Here is a 19224-nt window from a genome sequence, read left to right as displayed (position 1 = left end):
AAGAAAGATAATTTCCTGTTTCTGCTGTCGGTGAAAGGGGGAACGAACAAACTACTGAAAGGATATATCTAATTGGAAGAAAACCGTCGACGGGGCTAAAGGTGCTGAACGTAGCCAGTAAAGTCCCGGTTAAGTGTCGTCGTTCGTTTTCTGCTAGCAAGAGAGCTAGCTGCTTCGGGGCCCTCGTACTCTCCGTACTTGCTTCAAGGATCGGTCAGCACACACAGCAGTGCCAGTGGAATCTCACTGAAATACCATTCGAGGATAATTCAATTACCGCGCACTGGAAAGTGATTCTCGGTTACACAATGTATCAGTGGAGAGTGATACTGTCATTCATCTTTACTCTGCAGTGTAAGTGAATCCAACCGCTATTTGCGGTTGATTGTGTTTATTTTGAATTCAAGTTCTGCGAAGGTGGGCGGAAAGATTTCTTACGAATTTAAAAAGTGCCTGCGGGAAGCATGGAATTTAATTGTTTTCTTTTCTGGTAAATTGGGCTGTTTATTTTTCTGCCATCTTCTGGAAACCGAAATCTTAAGTTTAATTGGGTCTGCCATTTGCTTGAGAAGCAACTCGACGAAAGACAAAACAATATTTTTGCTTCTGCTTTGACAGGTTTTTTAGCTAATTTTAACTATATATTAAACTTGATGCTCTGTTCTTGAAAGACATACTCGTCGGCAGGTATAATTCGCCATATTTATTAAGTCAAGTGATCGTGAATGATAGACCTTCGTCGTTAAGAAGTGTTAGACCTTTTCGTTTGACAAATAGAGTTCAAAATTACACCGTGATATTATAAAAGTTGAATTGACAAAAAAGCAAATTAGAGATAATCTTAGAAAATTTTATGTAAACGATTTGTAATAAGTAGATAATAACTACGTAATAATTTTAAATATCGATAACGGGCAGGGCCTAGAATCAAATAAAATAAATAAATAAACTTGATAAAATGGTTTCAACAGAAATTCCAAGCTTAATATGCGAATGGAATCTCCGAATCGATCAATTAAGCGCTCAGGATATTACACCGATATTTTAAAACATTGAGGCTGAAAGATTATAGTTTCGCTTGATGCAGTGGTGTTGTTTCTCAGTGGCGCCTTGTCCTCTTTCGACAACTGACTTCTTGTTCAACGTTGTAAAAACACTTGAAAATGCAAAGGTTATAAGAAAGTAATTCTACTTTGTATGAGAGAAAATTATTTTCTTCATTTTGAGGATAGAGTTTTAGGATAACCAAAAGAACCCCTTTGGGAAGTTTTACCTTGTCCTTGACCTTGGGTGACAAAAACTTTTAAAATGATTTGCAATGGCCTAACTCATTATTTGTTAGAGCTTACTTGAATGGTCCTTCAAGTCACTCTTAATCAAAACGAAAAAACACTAACCGTAATTATAACTGGCGATTTTTATAATTCTTTTCTGGATTCTGAAAATTTAATGATTTCATTGAAATATTTTTGATTTTTTACTTTCCTACGAACTTTTCCAAAAAAATTAGAATTTTTAATGGGCTTTTTTAAATCTTTACTGATTTTTCTTTTATGTTTTTCAGCTTTTAGGTCTTCTTAGAATTCTTTAAATTTTTAGTCTGTTTGTTACTTTATGTTCACTGAAGTTTTTGGAGCGTCTTAGTAGAATAGGAAACCTGAAATTAAATTAAAAAGAAAACTTTCCTATTAAATTCTACTATGTATATTTATTCCTGACAGATAGGTATTTCGCCTACGACTTGCAGGCTCCGTCAGTGTCTGTTTTCGAAGTCCGACCCAACCAGATACGTCGCTACCTTAATAAAGGGGGTTGTGCAGTCTCCTTTTGTCCAGCGCCTCTGCGGTTCAAAGGTACATGGGTACCAGCGAGCCACATGCACTTGCGGATGTTGTAGGTTCGAATCCGGTTATAATCTCAGATTATAACTTGGTTTGACCCATGCACCTTCCAGCATTGGTCAAAAGGTAGGAGTCACAACGACTACGTGTTAAGCGTAGCTACCAATAAACCCTCCTCCCCCTCACCGTTCCGCTCTTTCCCGTTCATTCCAAAAAAATTTCATTATTTTCCCCTACCATCCCTTCATCAATTGTAGAACCACCGTTTCAAAAAATATTGAATTTATTGTAGGGTTTGTTTCTAATTCACGTCGTAGTAAGTAAAGCCATTCTAATTATCATCATTTGTTGGATGGATTTAATGAATACTCCAAAAGTTATTGTGCTGATTTGACTAAAACACACTTACCTTGCGATCCGTGAGCTTTGAAATCACTGAAAAGCGATTATTAAAGCATATTATTGAAATTACGCAACTGACTTTATTTCTTAAATTCGTCGTACCATTTTAAAATCCGTCCATCCAAATTTTTCATCGTCCGAACCTAAAATCACAACAATGTTTACGAAGCTAACGCGCAAGTATTTGTGTAGGACGGCATGACAAATGTTATTCTGTAAAATTTCTACAGGTCAGGCAAGTTTTCCTGGCTGTAGAATAACGACAATGTCTTGCGTGAGTTATTTTCATTTTGTAAATGACGGAAATTAAAACGATTGGTCGACAATTTCTTCTTCGTCCCATGAAAAGGCGTAGGAAATTTGGCTGGTAGGACTTCTATAATGATAAAAAGCATTTAAATAGTTCTCAGCTCACTTTGATTGATCGCGTATGATAGACAACAAACTAAAATATTAGGGAATAACTAGTTTTGCATTGTGTGTCATAAAAATGCTGATATTTTTAATAATTTGTGTTGGATAGGACGGGAATAGGCAATTACGACGAAGCAGCAACATACCCTCTTTTCTTTGAACATTCTTCGAACTTAATTCCGATTCGCAGTTTTCTCAAAAAATAGGATTTTTGAAAAATTTTCCGAAGCATTTGTGTGAGTGTGATTTTGATTTGAATTTTGGCTTTACTTCTGAGTTCTGATAATTTATAACTTTTTTGCTGGATCGTTGCTGATTATTTCAAACCCGATTGAATTTTTTTGACGTCGGAATAATTTTAAAAATTACTGTTTTTACTGATTTTATTTTTTTAACCTTTTTATGGATTGAAAAAGTGACAAGCCTTTGGTCCCAACCTGTGTTAGGAAAAAAGTGACAAAAGTTCCTTAATTCATTACGACGACTAAGCCTAGGGCAATTTGATATCTCTGTTGAGTAAGTAAGCTATAGCTGTAATGTTCGGTTGTAATATGATTTTATTTGTATTCGCTCGTTTGCCATCTCATTGGAAGAGTAGCGAAAAGAGAATGTGTTGTGTTATGGCAAGGATGTGCTACTCTACTAATAAAATGGGATCGAATTGGTAGAATGCCTTCAATGTGGGGGAGGATTAGTAATAAAAGCAATCTTTGATTTTTGTAAGCTAACAAGATGGCAGTAGTTTTGTTCATGATTTTGTTAAATTGTTTCCAAATGCACATTTTCATCATGTGTGTTTTCTCAAACCTCAAACTCAGCTCGTGATTGGAATTAAGCACGTGGTATGTTAATATCTTTTGAAACGATGGTTCTACAATTGATGAAGGGACAGTAGGGGAAAGTAATAATTTTTTTTTTTTGGAAAATGGTGGGGAAAGAGTGGAAAGGTAAGGGGGTGGGAATACGTAGCTACGCTTAACAAGTCGTCGTTGTGACTCGTACCTTTTGTCTAATGCTGGAAGGTCAATGTTTGACCGCATTTCAAGGTCAAGACTAAAAGCTCGAGCTTGGCCTATTTCTACGTGGTATGGTTCGAATATCTTTTGTGCGTGATTTAAACCTACAAATGAAAAATATGCTATAATTTTTTGACGCAGGACTACGTCTTACGGCAAGGTTTGGGATAAGATGTTGTTCCAAAAAATCGGAAAGGGCGAGCGTCATGAAAAAAACCCGAATTAATCCACCTAGCGGCGTGACCTAGCCTTTCTACTGCCTCAATAATCATTATTTAATTTCTCTGAAACATCTATAATTAACTTGACTATTTTCTTCAATATCCGTTCCGTATTCCTCAAATTCCTCAAAAATTTGCCAATAAAATTCACAACGTATTGCGTAGAATAATTATATTTTCTTTCCTTCGGTGCCTAAATACTTGTAAGCGTCATTTATGTTACTTGATGAACACCTTATTTAGTTTTATAATATTTACGTGATTGATAGAAAAATAATGTTAACTCAAAAGATAATTTATGCAGACTTGAATGAATATATATAGAAAATTAGAAATTAACCCTCTAACGGGTCTACAGACGGCCTTAACTTTCGGGCTTCAGAGCCACATACGAAACTTTTTTTGAATTGATAAAAAAGAAGTAAAACAAAAAGTTATTTATATCCTTTAATTCTACTACTGTGCTCTATTGATAAATACGTATTTCGGTCTCGACGTGTGACCTTCATCAGTATTTAACTAACTTAGACTGTTTTGTTTTGAATTGACAATATGAAATATGTGTTCATAGCAGATGTTTTGATATTTTGATATTAATACCATGCGTTCAAAAGTTAGCATCTTTGAAAAACAAGAGTTCAGAATTTTTTTTATTATACTTCGCTTTTGAAGAAAAAGGATATCTACAACAAAATGATTAATCTGAAAATTTTACTATTAGTTTGCTTGGCTTCAATTTTGCAACATATCTGGATTAGAAAAAATAACTGAATAGAGCATTAGATATGAAAAAGAGAAATTTCTTAGCTAGTGCTCCTTCAGATAATTATTTTTGCATAAAAATCTAAACTTGAGCTTCTTTTGAATGTACCTTCATGAAAAGATAGTCATTAGCTTGATCGCATCGTTTTTACAATGTTAGAGGGTTAGGAAAACAAGACGAGGTCGAAAAATAGTGCAAAAGTTGCGCCATAAACATGCTTGAGAATGAAAAATATGATCGACATGATTTCCTGCGCTTGTCATTTTGGATTTATTAAAACATGATACATGACATAAGACATCTGTCCTTTAAAATGTCACTAACGAAAACAAACCTTACAAAATTACTACCGCGCAACGTTTACTTCCTATTTTTCATATAACATTTCTAAGCTCTAATATCTAATGATTGAAAAGAGCATCTATTGATGCGCAAAATTTGTTTGAAATTTGTATACATTTATTTGGTAAAATCAACACACTTTAATCCTATACACCACTTTACCTACATGCTTAAATCAACTGCTTTTTTTCGCTTTTTGCTTTTCTTGTACAATTGTGAGTAACAGCAAGAGAAGAAAATGACAATTGAAATCTGAAATCAAGGAAAAGAAAAAACTTTTCGATTGAATCCCACTATTTAATATTTATTTGCGACAGATACGTAGTTCGCCTACGACGTGCAGGCTTCATCAGTGTCTTATTTCAAAGCGTATATGTATCTGTCGCGAATAAATATTAAATAGTGGAATTTAGTCGGTAAAAGTTTTTTTCTTTTCTTTTATTTCCGAGTTCGTATTCCACTAAGAGGCTTCAAAACTTCAGACAATTGAAATGTTTCTCACTTTTCTTGAATTTCAATGCAAATTTAAAAACTGCAAATTGTCATCACATACACACTTACATACATACATACATACATACATACATACATACATACATACATACATACATACATACATACATGCATACATACATACATACATACATACATACATACATACATACATACATACATACATACATACATACATACATACATACATACATCACACACATTGAATACAATCAACATTTGATTGATATGTTTTGATTTCACACGTTTTAACGGTTTTATATACGGTGCTCAAGTGTTAAAGTTTGAATAACTTTTGAATGAACCGTCCGATTTTCAATAACTCGGTTTCGTTTGATAGATCTCAGCAGTAATTTTCAAATAATAATAAAATGTGTGATGTTTTTCATTGAATTAATGTTTATATGTTTCAAAAATATGTATTAAATACTATTTTTTCCCATTTCTTTATGTAACTTTCAAACTACAAGTCCAATCGTCATGAAATTTGGAACTTAAGGGTTTGCAAGACTCCTCTTTCATATGCAATCAATTTTGTTCAAACCGGTTAAGGGATCTATGAGATAATGAAGTCCCATATTTTTCGTATTTTTATACATAACTTTTGAACTAAAAGTCCGATCAGTATGAAATTCAATAGCGACCAATGGGACACCTAGACCTTTCATTTGACATTAAGAACATTAAAATCGGTCCAGCCATCTCCGAGAAAAGTGAGTGAGATTGAAAGCGTTACATACACACACACACACACACACACACACACACACACACACACACACACACACACACACACACACACACACACACACACACACACACACACACACACACACACACACACACATACACACACACAGAAAATGCTCAGTTTTCGAAACTGAGTCGAGTGGTATATGACATTCGGCCCGCAGGACCTTCTTTCCATTTCCGGTTTTCCAAGTGATTTCTATACCTTTATACTATATATTTATATAGTAGAAAGGCAAAACGTGAAAGATTTAATACGCTCTGCAAATTATGACTGGTTGATGGTTTGAATACCAATCGATTCATACTAGACGTAGCAATTATGTGGTTTTTATTACAATTTTCATTTTCAATCACTAAATACTGAAAATGAACGAAAAGTTTCAAGGCCAAATTTCTCCACACATTTTCTTCGTGATTATCATGCTTCACAGGCAGGGTCGACAGTTAAACACACCTTCTGTTTGGTGTAGTTTCCTTTTACAAAAAAAGTAACAAAACCCCCCCGTCCCAACAGGTCGAAGATTCTTTACGACGTTTATTAAACCTATACCTATTAGATATCTGTGCTTGGAAAATACGCCAGAGTGCGAAGCCAACCCTTTTCTTCAACCGATTTCATCTTTAAGCATTGAATCTAGTCCAATTTAATGTCCTGAAATTGTAACGTCATAGAAAAGGGAGCGGTCATCCTTTCCTTTTGCCAGATTGCATTGAAATACTGCAAGAATTTGTTCGGAACTGTTGTCTTGCACGGAAACAGGTCTGAAGGGATATTGGTACATGTGATGTGACGCAGCAATTCTCAAAGCGAGAAAAATCAACCAACCATCTGTCTGCTGACAGCAAACTGTCTTATCCGAGAATAGTTTTTAAACATTTAATCTTCTGTTTTATGTCAGTTATTTGCTTGCAATTTTTTAAGTAGTTTCAATTGTATTTCTGTCATGTATGGAAATAGCAGTAGAGTGTCGAAACGAACTAGTAAGATGCAGAGGACGTTTGCTAATTGATATTTAAACATGTCCCCATGTTAGTTGCAGCACAATTATACTTCAAATCAACCTGTCGCACTGAATTACGTGGAAATTGACGAATGCGAATCAATGTTGTAAATGATAACCTAGAATAGTTTTATATTTTTTCGGTTTAGCTGTAACTGTAAGCAAGCCCGTTAAGTAAGCTAACTTCGTCAATTCAATAGCGTCAATAGCCTCAGCTGCCATTTGGAGCCCATACACAACTGTTTGGTCAAACAGAATCGAAGCTATTCAAGCAAATTTCCTGCGCTACGCGTTAAGAAATCTACCCTGGAGAAACCCCTTCTGGAATTACCTCCATACGTTGAGCGCTGCCGCCTGCTTGACATGAATACCTTGGCTAAAAGAAGAGATATATGTAGAGCAGTTTTTGTGGCAAAGCTGCTTATAGGCGAAATTGACTCTCCTCTTATCCTTTCCAAAATCGACATCAACGCTCCATCCAGAAACTTTAGGTCATGGGATTTCTTAAGACTGCAATATCAGCGCACTGATTACGGCAAAAACGAGCCTGTAAGGGCAATGTGTGACGTGTTCAATAAATACTACGTGCATTTTGACTTTTCTATGTCCATTGATGTGTTTAAAAATAATTTAAAGAGATTACCCTAGTACGTAAGATTTCTATTAATTGTTTAAAGTACTCGTAAGTTAAATTGTGTAGGATCCAAAATGTATTGTAAGCCCTGTAAACGTATACTATGTATTGATATTTAAAGATGATGGGGTTTTTACGCCTGCTTGAGAGCGGTCGATGTATGATCATCTCAAGGAGGCTTTTCCCCATCCAATCCAATTCATGAAGGCCTGTATGGCCAAATGAATAAATAAATAAATAATAATAATAATAGTAATAATAATAATAATAATAATAATAATAATAATAATAATAATTGTATACTAGTTTCAAGTCAGTTACTTGAAGTTGACTGATGCTTACAAGTCATGCATAAGTTGTCAAAATGTGAAATCATCGCCAATCATTAGGAGATGTGTAATTGTGGTTTGATGGTTTAACTCTTAGTGGAGCTCACAGACATTTAAGATATTTAAACTTAACTTCATTTAACAAAATCAAATTTCTTCTAGGTTATGGGATCCCAGGTTATGGGAATGTACATTTTTTGTGTTATTTTTTTCAACCAGTGGCACGAATCTTTTTCATTAATTAACATGTATCTCTGTGTTATTTATTGAATGTTAACCATGCAAAGCGCTGGAAACCTAAATTCTGCAATAATTGGAAAACCACAAGTTAGGTCATCAGTATATGTACAGTACAGTACATGATAAACAAATCCATAGATCTAAAATTAAAGAAGAAGAAAACTTATCCAATTTAACTCTACTGTGTATATTTTATTCACGACAGATACGTATTTCGCCTACGACTTGCAGGCTTCTTCAGTGTCTGTTTTAGAACTATAGTTTTAGTTCGAAAACAGACAGTGAGGCAGCCTGCAAGTCGTAGGCGAAATACGTATCTGTCGTGAATAAAATATACATAGTAGAGTTAAATTGGATACGTTTTCTTCTTGTTTAATTTTAGGTTTCGTGCAGGGATGGTTCGATCACTTTGACTCAATTTTGATTCATTTGACAGTACCGTCTCAGCCGAGCAAAATATGACAATGTTACATATGGGACATTTGTAGAACTAGTTCTAATCTACAATTTTTCTGAACTAAGTTTTGCTGTATCTTTTGTAGTTACGGTGCTACAACGCTAGTAACTCATCAGTGACTAAATGAACGTTCATTTAGTCACTAATAAGATACTAGCATTGTAGCGCCATAACTACAAAAGATACAGCAACATTTTATTCAGCAAAATTATAGACAATAACCTATTCTACAAATATTTCATATATAACTTTGTCATATTTGGCCCCGTTAAGATGATACTGTTAAATGAATCTAAATTGAGTCAAAGTGATCGAACCATCCCTGGTTTCGTGTTCTACTAAGATGCTCTAAAAACTTCAGTAAATCCATAGATGTGTACTTTCGTAGTCCTACGTGAAGCCTAAGTTTGTGTTCTGTGACACAGACCATTCTAATTTTTTTTTTTTTTTAATTTTTGGCTTTCAATAATGTTATCGGTTAATTATGGATTATTTCAATCTTTTGGATGTTTACTGTACATATTTTTTATTTACCGCCATCTGGGGTGAGATTATGCCAAAAAAGAATAGATTTGTGTTCCCAGCAAACGGAGCCTCCCAGTTGGCCTCGAGGCATGATGCTGGCCTAATTGGGAGAGGCAATTGATACAAATGAAACACAAATTTCCCCAAAACTCGAGAAATAATCAAGCAAATGAAACCAAATTTGGCACTTGGGGGTTTTAGAAGGTAGGTTTTTTTCTATGGTGTACTGAAACCCATCCATCTTTAAAAAGTAGGTGCTCCTATACAAATGAAACACAAATTTCCTCATACCTCGAGGATTATTTAAGCAAATTGATCCAAATTTTGCTTGTATGGGAATTTGGAGGCAGGAATTTTTTCTATGGGAAATTAGGACCTTTACTAAATTTGGTTTAAGAAGGGGGAATCCCATACAAATGAAATACAAGCTACTCGACCACTAATCAAGCAAATGGAACCAAATTTGGCATGTGGGGGTTTTGGAGGCATGAATTTATTTTATGACGGTTTGAGACCCCTCACCCCTGTGGTAGGAGGATAAGGACTCTTATACAAATAAAACGGATTTATGCGTATGTGTCATATTATCTGCAATGTAACAAGCGGTAAGCTGTGAAAGTAAACTAGTAAAAACTTCTCGGAGCAAAAGACAGTGAATCGACGCCGCTTTGCGATGAACGTGCTTTGGCTTTAATGTTATTTGTAACTAATGACCCTTTTAAAGCCCACAAGCGAGTTAAAGTAAGATTATTGAAATATGTTAAACTACGCATAATCATTGTGCGGACCCTTCTCAGTGGACCAAGGACACAGCATTAGCAGCATAAGCATTAAGCATTAAGCAGCAATAAGCATTATCAGTGTTTGTTTGAGGCTTAAACGAAACGTCATTTTGTCTACATTATCGACGTATCGATGGCATATCGTTTGCTTGTTATGGTAAATAAAAATAGATTCGGTCGGGATTTTAAAAACTAAAAAAAAGCAAGCGATTTTTTTTTTTTGCTGCATCTCAATCAAGGGGAGTAAGATAAACAGAAACTATTTTTAGAAATGCTGAATAATCTTACCACCTAGGCAGGGCTCGAACCGGGAGTTAGTCATGCAACCTCATTCGTTTCCTTGCACTTTTGCTATCTAAACCATAGCGGATATGATTGAGTGAGGTGAAATTAGTCGCATTTAAATCTTGGTGATATTCCCTCTCATATGATAGCTACTTGTCCTGCATTACCAAAAGGGTAGAAAAAGACGGCAACCGTCAGATGGAAGAGGGCACAAATAGTTGCCGCAGAATAGCAAAATAAGAAGTCAAGTACAAGCCGTTCATCAACACTTACGGCTCGTTTTAATGCAATTGACTAAATGCATTATATTGTAACATTATATGCGCATATATTGCTTTCTTTAATGCTGATTTACGTTAATGCTTCTATGCATCAATAATATTAATATACGTTTTATAAGCATTTAGATTGCTAATATACAAAAGTTTGGCACTTGGGATGCAGAATTATTTCGAATATACGGTTTTAGATTAATGCTTATGGTTACTTGGGAATGCTGGTTGTAGGGAAATCCTTTTCCGTCGGTGGGTTTTCCAAAACCCGAAAAATTTATATCACACGCGGTGTATGAAAAACTAACTTTTATTCGTTCCAAAATTTTAATCGTGTAAAGAAACAATATGTATATATGTGACCGATCGATCTGGCGATTTATTAGCTACTGATCATCCCAAGTAACATTTTTGTTGTATAACAGCTTATCAAGCACTTGTACCACGGAAATCAGCTGTTCAATAGTTTAATAAGCTATTATACAACAAAAATGTTACTTGGGATGTCTCGAAATTTGGTCCAGCAGCAGTGATAACTGTTATACGTTTCCTCCGTGCAGCGAGCTAAACGAGAGTAATCTTATCAAGAGAATTTATGCTGCACGGGGGGCACTCGGAAGGAGTGCATCAAACTACCGAACAATCATATTTAATACAATAATCTGTGGGCTAGTCATTCATAACTATTTCAACTTTTATGATGCACCCAAGTGATTTTTAAAAGAAATCTGTACGCCTTAATGCGGGCGTTGTACTTATGATCCACGTATTTTCAAAGCCAGCATTGCATTAAATGAAGAATTAAATCTGAATCTGATCTGATCTTCTTTTTTAAACAATCACTTAAACAATGGCACTCACAGATTCTTATAAACATACATACGCCAGAAATTCAGTTTACATTAATCTTAGATCTAATGATCTGATATAGTTCTACGTCACCCTTTCGTACAACCCTTAGGGCTGTATACCTTGTAGTTTTTTTTTCCAAAAATACGTTGTAACAATAATGGTGTCTTTTGCAACTAATCACGAGGCGAGCATTTCCAGTTGGACAATGCTTCATTATTTCCAATTTTTCAATAGTGTGTACTTGGAAATCAATAGGTTTCTTTATTGGAGTTGATGCGTAGAAGATCTTCCGATCAACTGGGACAAAAATATTTAAAATCGATCTGGAAACCGCTAAGCTATTAGCGCTCAAAATCTTTCATTTTTCGCACGCATTTTTTGATTTTTTGGAATGACCCCCCAAGTAACAATTTGAGTTTTATTGCACTCTTGTTGCGGTTTTAAGGACCAATTTTGGTCACCAGAACCGTCATAATTGTGTAATAAAACCAGCATTGTTACTAGGGCCCTTATACCAGCGACCTTCCTGGAAAACGTAGTCCTACGTCAAAACTTGAAATAAGATGTGGACCGCGTGTACGTATGACAAAGTGGCTCCGTCACCCTACGTACCATAATGGTATCATTTTCATTGTGTTTGCATCCGTCTCTGCTTCTGCTGATTCTAAAGTTCATTCGCTTATTCATTCCATCGTACGATTACGAACGAACGAAACGAAAATTTCGCACTCTGGTGCTGCAGCAGCTTCTAAAGCGAACTGACAGCGTTGGAAACTGGAGGAAGCGAGAAGTACCGTTAGGTCGGCAAGCAGTGCACGATCACCCGAACGCGCAAAATGACTACTCTTGCCTGATTTTTGACTAACGGTCACATATACAATCAGTTCAGTTAACATTCGATTGGCTTCGGGTTCGGATTCGGAATTCGGATCGCAACGCAATGGTCAACCAGAACGGCGGGCGCGGCAGGTTAATTTGTGTCTGTTCGGGTCTCGTGATGTTCACTGTATTGATTCCGGCTGTGATATTTTTGTGGCTGTGTGCTATTTTGAGATATTATGCAAAGGGTTAAGTGAGCGTTATATTACAACAAGTAGTGCAAGATTTTTACCTCATCAAGATCGAGATAGTTGTTTTAGCAGGAGCAGAAAAAAGTGGTTTTAAAAGGTCTCTCGCTACGTTTCCAATCCCGTCCAATGATTGTTTTTGCAACTATGTGATGAACGTGCGTGTGGACGTCCGAGCTGGACTGGAAAATTTAAAAATATGTTTTATTCCTAATGTGCTTTTTTTAAAAAAAAATATTTGTAGAATCTAATCCATGATTAAAGTTCTCGTTCAATTGGTATTTTATATAAAAATAAGTTGCATGGCAAAAATCAGAACTTGTAAATTGTATGATAGCACGTAGATTTTTGCGAGTAAACAAGCGTCTCCATTTTTATTGACTTCGACGGCAACGCATGGTAATTAGTGTCGTTGCTTTGTACATAATAATATACTCTTTTCATAATATGGAATAGACTTATAGTTTTCCACGTAATTCTAATCATAGTAAATTGAAAACAACTTCTACAATAAAGTCTACAAAGAGTCCAAATTGCTTACTTAAAAACCAATCTCCGTGCAAAACAGAATTTAATTACAAAATCCAAAACAAGCTGTTTACGAACAACATGCGTTCTTTCATAAACGATGGCCTCCTTGTCAGGCTACCAGTAATGGCTAGCTTGCTATCTGCGTACAAACCTAACCGACAGTCTACCGCCAATATTTGCCTGCCTTCGACTAATGAGTTCCGAAATGTCGAAGATTCTTACCGCATGACAAGCCGCCTGCGGACATGTCACGGTGGTGCCCATTTGAACTAACCCTTTCGCCCACCTCGCCCACACCGATCACCTTGCTCCACGTCTGAATGTTTACGATTTTGATTCGCATATACCACTAACCCTAACCCTCTTTCTTCTATGCATTCTGCAGATTTCAAACTCATCCGAACGCTGCAACTGACGGAAATCATCGTGCCGGACGTGGTGGACGTTCGCGATACACCGACACTGTCCTGCAGCTACGATATGGGCACGCACAAGCTCAATTCGGTCAAGTGGTACAAAGATGAGCGAGAGTTCTTCAGGTATGCGCATCTAGCTATCTATCTATCTAGTCCGTTTAGAAACGATAGAACCAGTCCCGGCCCGGTACGGAAAGCACGATGACACATGGTTGGAGTTTAAGCCTAATGTCGAATTTATACCGTGATTGGATTCTTCCGATAATTGCTCGTTCGTCTTTGCAACGGACATATCGCCGGTCGACGACAACGGGATACATACCGACATACCTACCTACATATATATATTGTCTGTCGTTTCACTCCACAGGTACTCGCCGATGATGGAGCAGAACGTGATGATATTCCCGGTGGACGGCGTGACGGTGGTGCGGAAATCGCCGGTACATTTCTGCAATCGCTTCATGTGCAGCATCCAGCTGCAGCAGCTTAACATCAAATCGAGCGGTTCGTATCGGTGCGAGATTTCCGGCGATGCACCGGAATTTAAACTCGCCCACGGTGTCGGCAATATGAGCGTTGCAGGTGAGTGTTGAAGTGGGACGCTTTTTTTCTTGTTTTTTGTTTTTTTTTGTGTGTGTTATTTGTGAGTGTCAACATGTGCGGCGAGCAGCTTCCTTGGGGGAATGTTGAATGACATTAATTTGACATCGCCGGGTCAACATGTTTGGGACGAGTGGTTGCGTTTATATTACAATTCTCGCTCGATCAATTTGGATTAATGCTTAATTAATTGAATATTAATTTGCTTGTACACATCAAATGAAGTGATAAGCTTGGCGGGGTGGATAAGCATGCAACGGTTGAAAACTGTTTCATTTGTTTGTAATACTGGCGCTATTACGTATTAAGTGCATTATTAAAAGTTATTAAAAGTTGTAGTTTTGCTGCAAATATTAGATATAATATACTGTTGGATAGCAATTATTTCTCTGCTCTAAATTACGATGTAGAACATTATGCTCTAGTGGTCGTCATTTAAGTGATTTGATAGAGTCGCTTCACTTATGGTAAGATTCTGACAAGTGAGTGTTTACTAGTTTTTTTGAATCCCGTCTTGTGCATGCTCTTTACTTTAGAGCTTCTCTCTTCTGCCAGGTTTGCTGCTTTCGAAAATAATTCTTCAGGAGTTGCCAACCGTTAGGAATCTGGAGTGCTCAGCTAGTATCATTGTAGACGATAATAAGTCGAACTAGTAAAGCATTTCGCTAAAGTTTGTCATTAAAGCTTCATTGTGGTGGCTTCTTACTTTGCATTATTGAAAACCCAACAGCTGATATAGAAATTTACCCATATTATCTCTCCTCCATGTAGAGATCTATCTGTAGAGATAATAAGGGAATAGGTGCTTCTGAAAAGTTCACTCATGACTGATTTTATTTCATTGGAATACCATTGGAACGTCTGGTAAACTTAGAAAAGTAAAGGAAATAACAAAAAACCCTGAGCCTAAATTAACACGCGGTGTTTATCGATAAAAGTACTGATTCGGTTGAAAACACTCTCGAAGGTGATTCCAAAACGTCAAGTTTCCTGGAAATTTTTTTCTAACTGAGAATTTTTTTTATGAGTGTGACAGAACAGCAAATCAAAACTCACGCTTTTTTATGCACGGATTGATCGCAAGCTATGCAATCCAACACGAATAGCTTTCATTTTGAATCATCGCGATGATGAATTAACAATTTTACGAAATAAGCAAATACGCTATCGGATATCAAGTTTATTATAAAGAATCGACAAAAAAGCAACACTCATGTTACTTTTTCAGTTCGACTGTTAGACTGTTAGGCTGCTGATTTCTCCTGTGAACCAAAAATCGCTGCGCGTATCATTCGCACCGTGCTAACCTTTTACATATACACTCGCTTGCCTCATCGGTGACGAACGTATGTGCATAGGGAACGAAACAAGTGATTTTTATTTTATCCCTCTTCTGCATTGTCTTTCCATTCAGCGATTTGTTTTCTTTTACAAATAAGCGTCGAACATTCGGCAATGATTCGCTTCAGTATAGATGTGATCCTAATTGACTCACAGGCGATGCGAAGCAACGTGATGAGAAGCGATGCGATTGCGAGGCGATCATATGCGGTCGCTTCATATAGATTGTTCTGTTGGCTAGCGCTGACGGTAACGTGTCTATTATTTGCAGAGTGACTAAATTGTTCAATAAGTTTGTCGTGTATATTAAAAGGACTACGTCTTCTGGGCTTTACATATGAGCAGAGGTGGGCACCGCTAACCGAAATTTCAGCTTCGCTACCAGCTAACCCGCTAAATCAAAACGTTAGCTAATTAGATAAATACAAAGAGCGAAAAATATATTCTCGGATACAGGATACACATTTTTATGTATCTAAAAGTTGTATTGTAAAGAAATATGTAGCAAGATCTTTATGAAATAATATTTAGTCCTTTCAGTAAATTTAAAATAGTCGGTAATACTAATTTACTTTTGTTTTCGTAGTCTACGACTATAGTACGTTTTGATAATGTTCAACCTGACCTTGCGCTTTTCTGTGCAATTCCGTGATAAAATTTGCAGGCATTCACGAAAAATGTTTAAAGACCATTTTCACTCGCCACATTAGCACATAACAAAAGGGTAAAAAATATTTCCATGCGACAAAACAGTTTTCTAGATTTGCCATTCGTACATTCGTTTCATTTGAGTTTTCCATCGCTGTGAAAGTTTCTGTGATAGCTTTTCAAATAACATTTTCACTGGGCTGCTTAAAAAAAGTTATTTACATTTTATTGAGTTTACAGTTGGGCATAACCCCGCCGATGGGCAACTGTTTATCCCAAACCGGTTGCTAAAAAGGAAAATATTTTTTATGTTTTTTAAGAACGAAGTGTGTTCTGTCCCATGTTAATAGTTAGATTTTCATTAAAAATATTTGTTTTATTATATGCTTAGTTCCTGAAATTTCAAATTCCTGCATTTTCAAAATAGTAGGGTAAGCGTACCAGTAGTGGCACATTTAGTAATAAAATTTCAAGTTTTTAGTAAATATACAATGAAATCCAATGAGCCTAAAGGTAAAGTTAGGTAAAGTTTAAACGTGAAAACCAAATCTATTCTAGCTTTTAAAGCCGAGGCAGCGCTAGCATCAAACGGCATTTGTGCGAACGAGAAAGATAGCATTTGGAAAATCTTGATTATTTCTTAAATAACGCTACAAAATAGTTTTCCGAATACATCATTGTGTGTAAAACCTGTATCTGATATGATATGTCACTACAGTTGAGTATTCAAAACCATCTAATGAAAGCGCACTCTCATTGAAAGTTTTGCTTCGTCTTTTTTTCTCTCTAGTGCGCTGGCTTGGCTTTAATACATACGTTATTATTTTCCATGCAAAAATCTACAAAAAAAAAGGAAAAAACCTGATTTAATCCACCTAGTGGTGAAAGGAACCTTTGTTATACGATCTTACTTGCTATTTGAGATAGAAATCGACATGTTTGGCTTACATGAAGTTTTTGGAAATTAAATAAGTTTACAAAATTTGAACCAAATAGAAGCACTTATAAATTTTGATAGTTCCTTTTCTCATGAAATTGCTGAGTAAGTTGTTACTAATGAGGGTAAGTCCAAGTAAAAGTGAGTTGTAAGATGAAATATTATTCTTTAACATATGCATTGCGTAGTAAAGGTCTAGTTTATAAGTTTTTGAACTATGCATAATTTCCTGTAATGCCATTCTATTTGATTCACAACAATAAAGTTTTCTCGAATAAATTTCGTCAATTTTTATTAACCTGCGGTTACTCACGTTGTTGTATTTTGTACACCATGTGTAGGTTTTTGAATGCCATAATGTTATATAGTTACAAATCGTATATTACGTATATACTAACGTATATTCTTCAATAAACTTGTTATGAGCAAAATGTGAGAATTATTCAATGCATTATTACTTTAAATTGTTAGGAAAATAGATTAGCATAAACCGACATCACAGAAACGAAGCAAGTAGCATGTGAGGTGTACCGCAATTGGCCCCAACTGGAATTTTCTTTCGTTTCTTCATATGGAAAAATGGTGTCTGTGTGAAGCCAAACTACCAGCAAATGTAAAATGTTTAAAATGTATCCGTCTGTTGGTAGTCGAGTAATTCGGGGTCAAAATCAGGGTATTTTTTATAATCAAAGTTCTACAGTTCGTAAACAAGGAAACATAGAGGTATACTATGTTCAGCAAAGTTGTGTATTTTTATTATTTATACAACTTTGTAATACATGAAAAAGTCATACAACAATTACAAAAAGAGCTAAAATAGAAAAACTGATTTTTCAAATTCATATACAATAAATAAGATCTCTTCGTTGAAGAGATAGAAGGTTACTGTCTTCAGCAAAATTTATTGTAATAATATGCTCTAAAACTTTGCAGAACACATCAATGTGTTATATTGAAACTGAAGGAAAATATTTTTTTTATTTCACTTTTAGGGGGATTATTCAAAATTCAAATTCTACCAGACGATAGAGCTTTCAATTTTAAGAAACTCTTCCAAAGGTTCGATAAACTTAGAACCAAGTTTTCCCAGTCAAAACTCTAGTGCGCACGTTTTCTTTGGTTTTGGGCTATTGTGCGCGCAAGTAACCGTGTTATAAAAGTTGGCGCGAGTGTTCGAGGGTTAATATCTTTTGACCGGTAAAACCAATTCTTATGTAATTTTGCATATATATTCGTAGTGTGAAAACCTCTCGTTTGATACTAAAATAATTGAAATTAGGCAAATTATCTTGGTTAAAATCATTATAAATTATTGTTAATTTTGGTGTGGTGTATTCGATTGCTCATAACTTTCAAATTAAACGTCCAATCAGAAAACCATTCAATAGTGATTTATCCGGCTATATTACCTGCCAAACGAAACTAATAGCGTGTAAATCGGTTTGGCCATCTCTGAGAAACAGGCGTTCATTTGTACCTAGTCAAAACAAGTTTTTCAAGGCTAACTTTTAAACTGCTTGTCCGTTTTCAATAAAACTTAGCAAAATGTTTAGTAATAGTAAGAACTTTCGTTTGGTACTAATATCGTTAAAATTGGTTGCGTGGTTCCGGAGAAAACCGTGTTACGTTGTTTTCACATTTTTGCTTATAACTTTCAAACGAAAAGTCAGACCACGAAACCATTTAATAGTGATATACTAGGCAATAATACCTTTCAAACAAAAGTAATAGCGGTCGAATCGGTTCAGCCATCGCCGAGTAACAGGCGATAGAAAATTCGGAGCGAACACACATACACACATACACACATACACACATACATACACACACACACAGACATTGCTCAGTTCGTCGAACCCTATCGATTGGTACATGTGACTCGGCCCTCCGGGCCTTGGATCAATTTCGTGTTTTTCGACCAATTTCTAAACCTTTGTTATATAGTATAACAAAGGTAAAAACCTGATTTAATCCACCTAGTGGTGAAAGGAACCTTTGTTATAGGTCTTACTTTCTATTTGAGATAGAAATCGACCCGT

General features: G+C 35.9%; 1 protein-coding gene across 1 annotated transcript in view; it reads left to right on the top strand.

The window, feature by feature from the left end:
* Positions 1 to 4759: 4759 nt before the first annotated feature.
* LOC128746309 (uncharacterized) overlaps positions 4760 to 19224 on the top strand; it is a 38137-nt gene continuing 23672 nt past the window's right edge. The window contains exons 1-3 of the mRNA XM_053843358.1: positions 4760 to 4811; positions 13626 to 13779; positions 14027 to 14241. Coding sequence (XP_053699333.1) covers positions 4760 to 4811; positions 13626 to 13779; positions 14027 to 14241 — 421 coding nt within the window. The remainder of the gene's footprint in view (positions 4812 to 13625; positions 13780 to 14026; positions 14242 to 19224) is intronic.

This window comes from Sabethes cyaneus, chromosome 1, assembly GCF_943734655.1.
Source record: "Sabethes cyaneus chromosome 1, idSabCyanKW18_F2, whole genome shotgun sequence".
In the NCBI taxonomy this organism is placed as follows: domain Eukaryota; kingdom Metazoa; phylum Arthropoda; class Insecta; order Diptera; family Culicidae; genus Sabethes; species Sabethes cyaneus.
This window is presented reverse-complemented; position numbering and strand designations above follow the sequence as displayed.